The 13,265-nt window shown below is 32.1% G+C and overlaps 2 protein-coding genes across 2 annotated transcripts; both read right to left on the bottom strand.

The window, feature by feature from the left end:
- Positions 1-2,305: 2,305 nt before the first annotated feature.
- Positions 2,306-2,761, bottom strand: LOC132739360 (protein UXT-like). The gene has a single exon (XM_060727058.1). The coding sequence runs from the start codon at positions 2,759-2,761 to the stop codon at positions 2,306-2,308; it is 456 nt and encodes a 151-aa protein (XP_060583041.1).
- Positions 2,762-6,102: 3,341 nt separating this feature from the next.
- On the bottom strand, positions 6,103-8,839 carry LOC132739336 (uncharacterized). The gene is made up of 3 exons (XM_060727030.1): positions 8,560-8,839; positions 8,215-8,333; positions 6,103-6,883 (listed from the first exon to the last, which is right to left on the bottom strand). The coding sequence occupies exons 1-3, from the start codon at positions 8,769-8,771 to the stop codon at positions 6,381-6,383; spliced, it is 834 nt and encodes a 277-aa protein (XP_060583013.1). The 5' UTR covers positions 8,772-8,839; the 3' UTR covers positions 6,103-6,380.
- Between the last annotated feature and the right edge of the window lie 4,426 nt (positions 8,840-13,265).

The raw sequence follows: 13,265 nt of genomic DNA, 5'->3' as shown, positions 1-13,265 counted from the left end.
AAATCATTGTATGTGGTGATTTGATATTGACTGATTGTGGTAAATCATTGAATGTGGTGATTTGATATTGACTGATTGTGGTAAATCATTGTATGTGGGGATTTGATATTGACTGATTGTGGTGAATCATTGTATGTGGTGATTTGATATTGACTGATTGTGGTAAATCATTGAATGTGGTGATTTGATATTGACTGATTGTGGTAAATCATTGAATGTGGTGATTTGATATTGACTGATTGTGGTAAATCATTGTATGTGGGGATTTGATGTTGACTGATTGTGATAATATGTGGTGTTTTGATAATGACTGATTGTGGGGAATCATTTCATTACACATATTACAATGCAGTGCGTACACTTCACACTGTTTATCATAGCTTTAACAATTTTATTTCATACCATCATGAGTGCCCTGCTGTTAAATAATGTATTACAAATGTAAATGTCATATAACTATTAATAGATAACATGTTCATTCGTCACTTTTTTCTGAAAATGACTTAACAAACATAACTTATACAATATTAAGGAACAGAGCAGACTGTGCAACAGGGCAGGCCATTTCAAGGCGTAACACAGATCAGCACAGGGCAGAACATAGATCAGCAAAGGACGGACATATATTGGGAAATGACTGACCATACATGTACATTATCTAATTAACATAATTTATTTTGATATTAACATTCACCACGGTCCATACATTAACCAATTATCATACTTTTATTTTGATATTATCATACACCAAATAAAATTTATGAAATTTTATTTTCAATCATGGGCCTTTTCAGGCGTTTAATCATATAAATAACATTTTACAAGATTTCCATAACTAAATTAACTTACTAAACATAACATATAACTAAATAAACATAACATAACAAAAGCTTGATTATGACCAGCTAACACAATGAACATAGACTTTGTAACAATAAGGATCTAAAGCATCTTAAATGACCATGCTGTTTAATTGGTAATTTTACTCTCTTTTTACTGCAGTTACAGAACTTTTTTTCTGCTAAATTGGAAACATAACTCCATGTTAGAAGAAAATACAGGGAAACAGCCTGTTGGTTGGGGGAAACAACCTGTATAATGCTGTTATGTAAAATAAAGTTACTCAGTTACTATATTTTAATTTAGTCTACTTTTAATTGTGTGAACAATGTTTTAAAATAAGAAATATAAAAAAACATAAATGAATCAAAACAGTCCACCTTGTGCCATGTACACATTTTACATATGTTCAACACAAAATCAATTAATTTTGTTCAATAATAAGACTTTTAACATAGTGATATTGACCTTAAAAGATCCATCTCCCTGTCTTTTTTTTAATGCGTTTATTTAAGGTCGCCGCCAGAAAGCCCATATGGGCGACCGTACACTCAAGTCAGGCCATCCTAGAGCGTCCCGCCGAGATTTTTTCGAGCTTCATTGATGGATGATCATGAAGTCCCTAGGTGCCCCTCCGGGCATTATTTCAGGCACAAGCGGGCACCTAGGTAGAACCACCGACCTTCTGTAAGCCAGCTGGATGCCCCGATGGCTTCCTCACATGAAAGATTTCGACCTGAGTGAGGATCGAACCTACAGCAGTGAGGGACCTGTGATCTCAAGTCACCGACCTTAACCACGGAGGCCCCCCCTGTCTTGATCTAGAGTCCCCCTTTAAACAATCTGACATGTCCATTCTACCACCAATGATTAGCAGTTCTTGTATTGCTTCTAAAAAATCATTGACTTTTGACTAATGGAGTATTCACAAATTCAAAAACCTAGCTATTAAATGCCATTTTCCGGTACTTTCTTTACATAGCTCTGAGGAATTCACCTAATGGAGTGTAATAGCGAACTCAATGTTTTCGGCCTTTTTTAAATTAAATTGAAATAAAACAGTTATTTCTTTATAAGAAAATAATTAAATATCATTATATGAACATACATGTATAAGTAATTCCATACAAAAAATAAAGTATATACACACTTTTACGCAGAAAATAACCTAATTTATTATGGAAGATGTTACTACGTCTGTTTTAATTTTATTGATTTTCATTATAAACAATTTATTTTTTGAAAAAATTGAAATAGATATTAAAGGAATATTGATAATTTTCAAATACGTCAATTTTTTTCACCTTAAACCGTAAAATAATAATAGAAAAATAGAAATATCATGTAACTGTGTTATGCACATCATTTGGTGTAATTCCCCACAGCTAAATCCGTAACGTACCGGAAAATGGTGTTAAGCTAGGTTTTCGAAAAGGTCAACTGATACATATACATGTAATTATACTTACATTTCCCTTTTTGGTGTTTCTTGTTCATTGCTGATATGTTGCAACTCTCTTAAACCTTCGAGGACTAACCTAATATTTGCTTTAACCTTAGCTGCATCGTCTGTCAATTTTTCTACATGCACGTTTAGTAACTTTGTTCTTTTGCCTATAAATTTAAGGGCTTCATCATGGGTCATTTCTAAAAAGAAACCAAATCCTATAAATACAAAGATTCTCGAGGAGTCTGGCACATTTGCCTGGACATAAAAGTTACAACCAAGATCCACTTTAGTCTTTAGACCTTCTGTAAGCTTGACTTCTTGTATCTTTTCGATGGAAGTTTTAAGTTGTAAGTATTCAGCAATTTGCTGATAAGTTTTATCTCTTTGTTCAAGTATCAACCTCAAATCTTCTTTAAGTTTTTCATTCACAAATTTCTCATATTCAAAGACCTTGCTGGAAAATTCAGTCATGATGAGACTCTTATGTTGAACAGATGGTTGTCAATTAAAACAGATTATTTTCACAGTATAGCAGCATTTATTGTTTGAAAATATACATGTACGGGCAATTTGCTATCCGGTTATATATGCACTTTGATAATTCGTATTTTCACTTGTTTCGTAGCATTTTACGGTACTTATCATTTCTTATTACTTGTTAAATATTAAACCACTCTGTACCAATCAGATATATAACATGTCCGTGTCAAGTTTTGATAAAAAGCACTATAAAACTTCCCGTACGTTTTTAATAATTGCATGCGGGTAAATGGCGAAAACTAATCTAAGGGAAGTAACTACAGTCTTAGCGATTTTAGTATCAGTCAGTAGAGCGCGAATAACCTCCAGCGGTTCACAAAAAGTTACAGTAGATCTATAAATAAATAAATTAATTAAAGCATAACTCTTAGTAAGTTTATCACAAAATTTATGACAGGCAAAACGTTCGAGTCTTATTACATTTTTCGTTATTGTTTTTTAATGTTCATAAGCGGTCTTGCGTGTCGATGCAAAGCAAATTTGACGTTTCGCAAAGAAAAAGGGTACTGACGTAGGTATGACGTTCCAATGTATTTATTATCAAGCTAAAGCGGTTGATCATATAACAATTAGATCTACCATAATTTAAACATGACACATATTTTATTAGTTTCTGTTGGTGGTACGATGACGGAAACGACATGGCCAAGAGAATATTGAGTCTAGCAGACGACAAACCGTGCAAGCTTAATTCAGTGACATCAGCAGAAGATATTAGTATTTAAATCGAATTAAAAAAGGAAGTAAAGTAATAGACCCTTTCATTTAAGACCGTATTCAAGTTGTCGCCCTTGGATGACGTCATTGGGGGATACGATGGACAATGCCGATACGATTAAGTACAATACTAAAGGGATATATAAGACAAAAAAAAAACAACAATATAAATCTATGTAATTTCAAAAAAAAATATGTAAAGGCATAAAAAGTAAAAATTCATTTTGAATGTACATGACTGTATATACTATTTGTGTCGGCAAAAATGCACTCTCAAAAAATCGTCATTTTTGATTGCTTAAGGATGGGGAAAAAAACCACTTAAATGTTATTATTATAACAACACTCGACCAGGGTCTTTCAAATAGAATTTGAAAGACCCGGGTCCGACACAACTACCCCATCGTTACAATAAACACATGTATTTCTAGCATATTTATATAACTGCTTGATACCGGGGCTCTCTTTAAAATGTAAACCGAAACTGGGTATGTTGGTAATTTTGATTGGAAAAGCGGAAATTCTAATTGACAATAATTTATTGTATCATAGGTTGGGTACCTTTCTGTTGAAAAAGTGTCAGAGTTAAATCGTATACATATACATGCACAGTGCGGTAACTGGAGTGCGGGTATCAGTTACCCGCACTCCAGATAATGCCCGTGGATTGGTTCATTTTTGCCGGGGTTTACATATTGTGACGGCAGAGACAGGGAAAGGGGCAGAACTATCATATTCAAATGCTCGTTCATTGGTTAATTTTTTCTGGGGTTTCATATTATGACAACAGGGAACGTGCTGTCATGTTTGACTATGATACAAAAGAGAAAGAACACCAAAACACTCGGCAATCTGATTTATACTCGGGGGCTACGCCCCCTCGTACAAATCAGATAGCCTCGTGTTTCGGTGCTCTTTCTATTACATACAGGACCGGACCGCCCATACCTATGTTTGATATTAGAATTAGACCTATTCAAATAACTCAATGAAAGTAACTATTTTAAAAGCGGCCAGTTCTCTGTTTTATCACATACCCGTGCCGCTTTTGCGACTCCGTAAAAATGATATTGCAAGGCCGAGCATATATACTTGAAAACGCGCTAAATGTAAGCCTTATACTATGGGCGCGTCAATGGAAAATGTATCTTGTCCGCTTCAAAAGGTCTTTATTTTATGTATGTGATAAATAGAATATTAAATTCGTGTAAGTGCATTACTGAATTTTTTAAACTCGTTGAATAAAATTGTATTATGCTCACCAGAGGCACGCATGATATAATTTATTTAACTAGTTCAATAAATTCAGTATTAAACCAACACTCATTCAATATCCTCTATTTAAAGGTCACATGTTATGAATCCGAATACTAAAGAATGCTGCCGGTTTGGCGGGGTTATTAAAACTCTCGCTCCAAAGTTGCCTCCTTTCAAGCCGTTCGACTTCGTATACATAACATCATAGTTTATTTCAATAAAACATATATATTTTTGTATTTTTGTTTCTTGAATAAGTATTTCAGTCAATTAAGCACCCTGTCAAAAAGGATAGGTGCAAACTAAGGAATGTCGAATCTAAAGATAATACCATTGTTAACGGTCATAATGTATAGACTGCAAGCACTTAAAAAGTTTACGGAACATTTATCATATGTTTATTACTGCAAGGATAAAGCAAGTATACTTTAAAGCTACAGGAGATAAGGATATGGAATGATGTTAGATAACAGAGATGACACCTCTTCATTATCGCCAGCATAGTTTTGCAGGATGAAATTGATTGATCTGTTGAAGGACATCGTATTGTTTTGTATTGTATTGTATTTAATTGAGTTGTACTGTATTGTACTGCGCTAGTCTGCTCTGTATTGTACTGGACTGGACTGCGCTGCACTTTGAACACTGCACTGTACTGAACTGTGCTCTACTAAACTGAACTGAATGAACTGAACTGGATTGGACTGGACTGGACTGAACTGAACTGAACTGGACTGGACTGGACTGGACTGAACTGAACTGAACTGAACTGAGCTGAGCTGAGCTGAACTGAAATGTACTGTACTGTGCTGTGCTGTATCGGTGTGTATTTACATTGCACTTCATTTTAATTGACTTTTATCGTATCGTATTGTATTTATTGTACAATGCATATATTTCATTTTATTGTAATGTGTTTTATTGTACTGTTTTCTGTTGAATTATGTGTTGCATTATATTTTATCACCGCGTTGTATAGTATTCTATTTTAAATTTTGAAAGAAACGTCAATTTCTTTTCACATACTGCATGATTAAGTTAAATCTAATATTTTTTTGTATTTTAAATTTCTTACTTCTTAGTGACATATTGTCCATACACACTAAATTTTATCATAGTTATGTTATAATTTTAAAATCTTAAAATGACATTTTGATTTAAAAGTCAACTTAAAGAATTGCAAGTACAATTATTTATAAGGTCACTTCAATATGAACTATACATGTGTATTTCCTATATATTATTGGTCAGGTAGGATATTTCATCAAGAGCTAGATGGAACACTAGAAAAGAAGAACACTTTTTGTGTTAGATAATGTTTTATTTCCGTTGATTTTAGCGTATGCAACAAACTGTTTCATATCCCTCAACTGTAATATTATTAAGGAGCTTTTTTTTATACAATAATACTGAAAACAATCATGCCAGAGTAACTTATATGTATTTAAAAAAAAATAATGACTGAAAAACCTTACTTATTGACATAGTTTATAAACCAAAGATAAATTGTTTACGCCATTAACAATGTCATAAAAGAAGAGAAAAAAGTTTTATTTTTCAAAGCTCATATTTGTATCTAGATGTTTATAAATATTGCCATGTAATCGGCTCGTCCGAACATTCTCCTGTTCCAGACGTCCACAGAATTTATTTTTGAATACAGGAATTGTGGATATGTTGGATGAATATCCCAGAAACATCCTTTTTTGGGAGGGATTTCTTCTGAAACAACCATATGACCAATATCTACGTCACATCCGCCATAAGCTTTGTTGATATGAAAGCGACGCTCGAAACTTCCTGGAATGTGATATCCAGCAATCGAGAATATATTATAAACACTTGTTGATGTTAAATCCGTGTAACTGGAGGCTAGAACTCGACTTTTGTCGAACCAGGAGTTGATGTTACTTCCGGTTGCATTGAATTTGACATAAGCGACCTCTTTGTTGTTTTTGTAGAATGCATATTTGACATACTTTACTCCAATATTGACCCAGTTTGAGACAATATTGTTTCTGAAGTGACTCGAATATGATCGCTCCATTGAAGCTGGCTTGTCGGAACATGTACTAGCCCCTGCCGATAAGAAAAGAATTAAGATAAAAATACCATTCGTCGTTAATAATCAGGGCTAATTGTTTTGTTGTTATTCTCAAATTAGAAGGCTATATCTGTTAACATTTAAATGACAGTGTATTAAATGAGGAAGTACTGGAGTGAGAAAAGGATAAATATATAAACTGAGTATAACTTGTATAATATATAACATTATGTATTCGAAATTATGTGATTACAGTCAACTTTAACAATGGATGAGCCTGTTACAGTCTATGATACTATGTAAACTTATAACGTTTTGAATCAGCAGCTTTTGTTTGTTAATGTAATGCTACTCGGGGTATATAAATCTCATATGGATCTCAAAATTGAGCATCGGTAAAATATATGTGAATATCCGCTTATCCAGAATGCACTTTAACCCCCGTATGTGAAAGCGAAAAAAAGGTTGATCACAGTTTTAGTTGTCAACATTTTTATTTTTTTATAAGATACAAATTCTTTTTTAGAAGACAAAAAAACATAAAATAGATAAATAAACCGAAATGCAATTCTACCCTCCTGACTTTCCTCTAAATTTATTAATATTTGTAGTTCTATTGCATTTTCATGCAGTCGTCGACAAAATATATTGCTCTGGTGTGTTCACAAGCTGCAATGCTTACGAAGAAAATGTCGCAAAATGGACCCACTACCTCTGACACTGATTTTCATATATTTATTATATTTCATTTTCTGTACTGTTAATTCACCTTGTTAATTAACGCATTTATTTGTTGTAGATAGCTAAATATATTTTATTATGTTCGCCATATGTAATTTCATCATTTAAGTTGTCGTCTGAGATATTGCATGCCGTTCATCATTGTGATTTTGTATGTTTTATTTTTATAATGTTTTTTGTTCTTGTATTTGTAAAATATTTTATGCAAACTGACTGATATCAATACATGAAAAAACGAGATAGAATCTTAACAAAAAGTGTTCATGAAATTGAATCGCTAAACGATGCTAGACATTTAAACAAACCCCCCAATGAAACATCTGTAAATGTAATGCATGTGGATTGTAATTGCGTGAAGTTTCTTAGAGTGTCTGCGTTGTATATAACGGACTCAAAATTTTTTTTACAGACGAACATCAGCGGTCTGACCTAAAAAAACTTTCTGTTTTTAGTCCGTTTTGTGTAATTTTCTGAATAGGCGACACAGTTTCTTAAAATCAAAAACATATAAGATGCCTGAAACCCATCATTTATGAAGTATAAATCCATCATTTATCAAGTATCAAACATATGTTTGATATAAGATATTCAATTCTTAGGATTAATGTGCTTTTAAACTACCCACCTGTTGTCCAGGCTTTATACACGTTTTGCCCATTACATGATGTAGCTCGGAAAATCATCTCCCAACCATCTGTTTCGAGATCTTCAACAAGCAACTCCCGTCGTTCCGAGGTCAACAATCTGAAATGTGTAATTGTTAAAAGATTTCATAAAAAACAAGCTAACTTTTTAATTACACACGCACGCACACACACCACAACACAACACAACACAACACAACACAACACACACACACACACACACACACACACACAAGAAGAGATAGAAATCTATATAGATACATTCAGATTTATTTAGATTTATCATATGATCTCAGAATGTTAGGAGAGATAATAACTGTTCTTACCTTGAGAGTACGCTCCTATTTCGTTCTTTCCCACTATCAATCTTCTTATCCAGTCTTTCAAGTGTTTTTTGTACATTCAAATTAATTTCAATCATTTTTTCTAAAAACTTGTCTCCCAAACCCTTTGACTCCGAAATTTCCTCTAAGTGCACATATTTTATATCTACAATAAGCAGCACAAGTAGACAGTCTAAAAACTTATAATTATGCATGTTTGCGTTGTGCTATAGTCACTATTAGTTTAATAGGAAGCATGCCCTCTTTTTTATTCTGTATAGACCAGGTAACCCAAAGCCATTGAAAGATTTGTCAACCAATCAGTGTGCAAGACGTTTTAGCATTTTATTCACTGCAATGTCAAGTACCATTATGTCGCAAATAATTATATGTCATACCAAACAAAATACAAGTTATGCACTACTATTATAAAATTGTATTCAGGTTATAGAAAGAGCAACGGAACGCGAGACTAACTGATTTGTACAAAGAGGGCATAGGCCCCGAGTATAAATCTAATTGCCAACTGTTTTGATGTTCTTTCTCTTTTGTATCATTGACAAAAATAAAAAATAAAACACGTTCCCCGTTTTCTATTGTATCTCTTTCCCTGTCGTAAAAATAAGTATACCCCGGAAAAAAGGCGTCATTCAACAAGCATGTCCTTTTTAATCCCTAATACCTACCTACACTCTGGCCAATTTACGCACTCTGACACATTTTCAACAGAAAAGAACCCAAACAAACTGTGATGCGAGGGAATCGTTATTGCGGATCATTTGACGTTTTAGATAGTTAGCGGTAAATCATTTATTTATAATTCACAATTAGAATCAAGCAACAAAAAATATAATTGAGGATGTATGTCATTTATACTGTGCTCCTCTTAGTTCACGATACTTAACGCTTTGAAACCAGAAAAAAAAACAACAAATGAAACTTATGGTACAAAAATTGTCATAAGCTAAAACATGTAGGAATTTTCTGCTGTATAGCACAAGGAAACAACAATAAATTCAGTCAAAGTCAATTTTAAAGGGCCAAACGTAAACCATATGTCGGCCATTCTGAAAACTTATGTCATCATTTAAATCGCCGTAATGGTGTTACATTTCAGTTTTTTTCATGTTTCAGTTAACATTTCTACATGTTGTTTTGCTTGATTTTAAATATTAAAATTATCGTTAACTCAAACTTTTTTTGTTCAACAAACAAGAACACTTAGAAACTGATTATTGTTTCAGACATATGCACATATTTAATGGACTATTGTTGCTTTTTGCAGATATTTGTAAAATGTTGTTCTGTTTTACGTAAAAATCTAGAGATTTAAAATATTTTGCACAAAAACTTTGTTGTATAGCTAAGTGATTAAAATATGTCAATTCTAACCAATTTTAACACTTGTCACATGAAAATATGCTATTACAGTGAAATAAGTGATGGCGCGGAATTAGGGATGTTGAGTATAATTATTGTCCATACGTATAAAAAGTATATACATGTATTAAAAAGATAGAAAAGAGTACTTTTATCCATATTTTATAAACGGTAAACTCTTACTGAAATCGACAGATATCAGTAAACAAATCTAATAATACTTCTCTTTTAGTATTTTAGTTAAACAAAGAGTTTAGATTTGTTATAATAATTTTATATGAATTATATTGACACTAATTTTGAATCCTACGTGACATTTTTAAGCTTCTCATAGCAATGTTATCTATTGCTATGTTAATATTAGTAATTTAAAACTATTTTGTTACACATGTGGATAATGTTGTTCTCCATATGCAAAAAGAAACGGCTAATTTGTTACAATATGTTTGAATTTTCGTTAAATATATCGCCGAAATGACAATTTCGATTGCATGAATAGATACATGTACGTATATAGATATTTTGGACGTTTCACTTTAATTTTGCATATGACGCTTATAGTTAAAAATAATCTAATATCACCGGTTTGTGTGGAGAACTAGGACGATATCCATTGAGAAGAAAACAAAAATTTATGTTGATTTGGTATAAAAAACATTAAAAAGTTGAACAGTTGGGCTCAGAATATAACTGAATTGTGTACTTAAATAACGCCAATAATAATACTACTACTAATAATAATAATACTTATTACTTATACTATTAATACTAATACTAATACTACTACTACTACTACTGCTGCTGCTGCTGCTGCTGCTGACGACGACGACGACGACGACAACAACAACAACAACAACAATAATAATAATAATAATGATAATAGTTCGCTTAATAGAAATCATGGGAGATGCAAAAAGACGAGATCTTTATTTGACGGAATAAGAATAACCGTTTCATTATAGAAAAAAAAACATCATGCATGCAAATTTGATTTATAGAGAAATATAGGATACTTACAACATTGAAAATTGTCAATAATAGGCAGAGTACATTTTATCATGTACACTACTTGTTTACTTCGTATATCATCAATTGTTAAATCAGGAAGTTCCTACACCAAAGAGTAATTATCATTTGTCAAACACGTAAAGAAACAACTGCGAAAGGGTAAAGGTGTGTAAGTAAACATCTTAAGGAAATTATATTTTTCAATACGCGCATTGTTTGTTTAGGTAGACAAGTATCGGTATCTTTTAGATAGTCTACAAAGAGAAATGTTTCAAAAATGTTTAAACAAAGCATTGTGGTTGTTCATAAATAGATAAAACATTTTTTTTCATTTGTTTAGCACGATATGTTGCCTGTTTTAAACCATAACTCATTCTTATGTAGAGATAAACCAGCCAAACCCAACTTTGTTTATTTGTCATTGCTTTACAATTACCATTTTACGCTCGCGTGTATCTTTTTATCACTTTTGTGTCATATTTAGCTTGTAAAAATTAAAGTAAACCCAAGCTCTTGTTAAGGTCACAGAAAAGTAAAATACATGTTAAATTTTGTTAATGCAAATAAAGTGCTACGTCAGTACCTAAAAGATTAAAATGTTAAATATATTTGAGCCATGTCATGACAAAACCAACATAATGGGTTTGCGACCAGCATGGATCCAGACCAGCCTGCGCATCCACGCAGTCTGATCAGGATCCATGCTGTTCGCTATCAGTTTCTCTACTTGTAATAGGGTTTGTAAGCGAACAGCATGGATCCTGATCAGACTGCACGGATGCGCAGGCTGGTCTGGATCCATGCTGGTTGCAAACCCATTATGTTGGTTTTGTCATGACACGGCTCATTTCAATTTAATTCAACAATCCAATTAGTTTAACAATTTCTTTTAAAGATGCCAAGGAAGCTGTCGAGACCCTATACTGAAATTTATGAAATTCTTACTGAATATGCCTAATTTGAATAAAAAAAACTATTTATGGGGAGCTGTTTTCCCTATTACAGATCAAGTTAAAAAAACTGCAAGTTCTTTAAAGGGCACTTAATATTTATATTGTGACCATCTTTTACGTGTAGAGTTTTAAACATAACTACTTTGTGTGAAGTAAAAACATGTTTATTTTATATTTTCAAAGAAACTGTGTCGCAATAATCAATATTTTCTAACTTCAAATTTGAACATAGTATATCTTTCAATGATGAAACTCACAATAATGACACCTTCAAATAACGAGTATATAAATTAAAGGATGATATATCCACGTGACGCATTTCAGCACACTTTTAAAATGCAAAAGATACTTAATTCTTATGCTTGTATGAAAAGGTTCTCTTGTCAGAATCGAAAGCATCATAAAGTGTCTTTCAAATATAATGAACGAGTAAATGCAGAAATGTTCAAGTTGATTACTTAGATTCACTATTGCCTCGGTTATTAATCAAGTAAACTATTCTAGTAAACTATTCAGAACTGCAATTTAATCATTTATATTGTATTAAATTATAAAACTGATAAAATTTATTCTTTCGTTTTTGCCCTACGGAGAATGCACATGCGCGAAATGCTACTTTCGTTTCTATGGAAATATTACAGTGTAAAACGGTCTATAAAAATAAATAATAATTGTAATTATAATGAAAATAATAATAATAAATAAATTAAAAAGATAATAACGATACCATCTGTAAGGGACTCGGAAAAAAGGTATTAGATTTTATAAGAATCACCTGGAATTTATTTGCAGAATATCATAAACACTTTTATTAATTTTTACCCAATTTCCAATTCAAACTCACGTTTTTTTCATACTCTGACTAAAAATTTAGCACCGTAAATTTCTTCAGTTAGTTATATGTGAATACAAAGTACGTAATAATGTTTAAATTTCTTCTATAATGAAACACTTATTCCGTTTGACTGTGCTTAATAAACATCTCGTCAAAAAGTACTATTTACATGTCCCATAATGCAATTAAACGAACTATTATTATTATTATTATTATTATTATTATTATTATCAAGTACACATACTCAATATTAATGATAATTTGAGCTGATTTGAACGGCAGATAACTAAAAAAGAAGGACCGTGACCACGATGGGTTTTTTTTTAATTTGTTTACTTAATGATATTCCTAAATCATGCAAAGTTTAAGAAAAAAATCTGTTTACTTTTTCAATTTTTCCTTATTTGGCTATGTAAAAAATGAAGAAATCGTACAATCTAACTTAAAAATAAGAATGCAATGATTTGTTGACGATTATGTAATGACATTCTCTTTGTTCAGGATGTTTTATAAGTGCATTCATCCTCGTGATC

This window comes from Ruditapes philippinarum, unplaced genomic scaffold (assembly GCF_026571515.1).
Source record: "Ruditapes philippinarum isolate M1 unplaced genomic scaffold, ASM2657151v2 ctg607_1_1_1_1, whole genome shotgun sequence".
Taxonomy (NCBI): Eukaryota; Metazoa; Mollusca; class Bivalvia; order Venerida; family Veneridae; genus Ruditapes; species Ruditapes philippinarum.
Note: the sequence above shows the minus strand (reverse complement) of the source record. Positions and strands in the feature narration are given on the sequence as shown.

Coding starts and splice junctions, on each gene's coding strand:
- LOC132739360 (XM_060727058.1), bottom strand. CDS start 2,761: ATGACTGAATTTTCCAGCAAGGTCTTTGAATATGAGAAATTTGTGAAT.
- LOC132739336 (XM_060727030.1), bottom strand. CDS start 8,771: ATGCATAATTATAAGTTTTTAGACTGTCTACTTGTGCTGCTTATTGTA. Junction 8,334..8,559: donor AATAGGAGCGTACTCTCAAG/GTAAGAACAGTT, acceptor TACACATTTCAG/ATTGTTGACCTCGGAACGAC. Junction 6,884..8,214: donor GTATAAAGCCTGGACAACAG/GTGGGTAGTTTA, acceptor TCTTATCGGCAG/GGGCTAGTACATGTTCCGAC.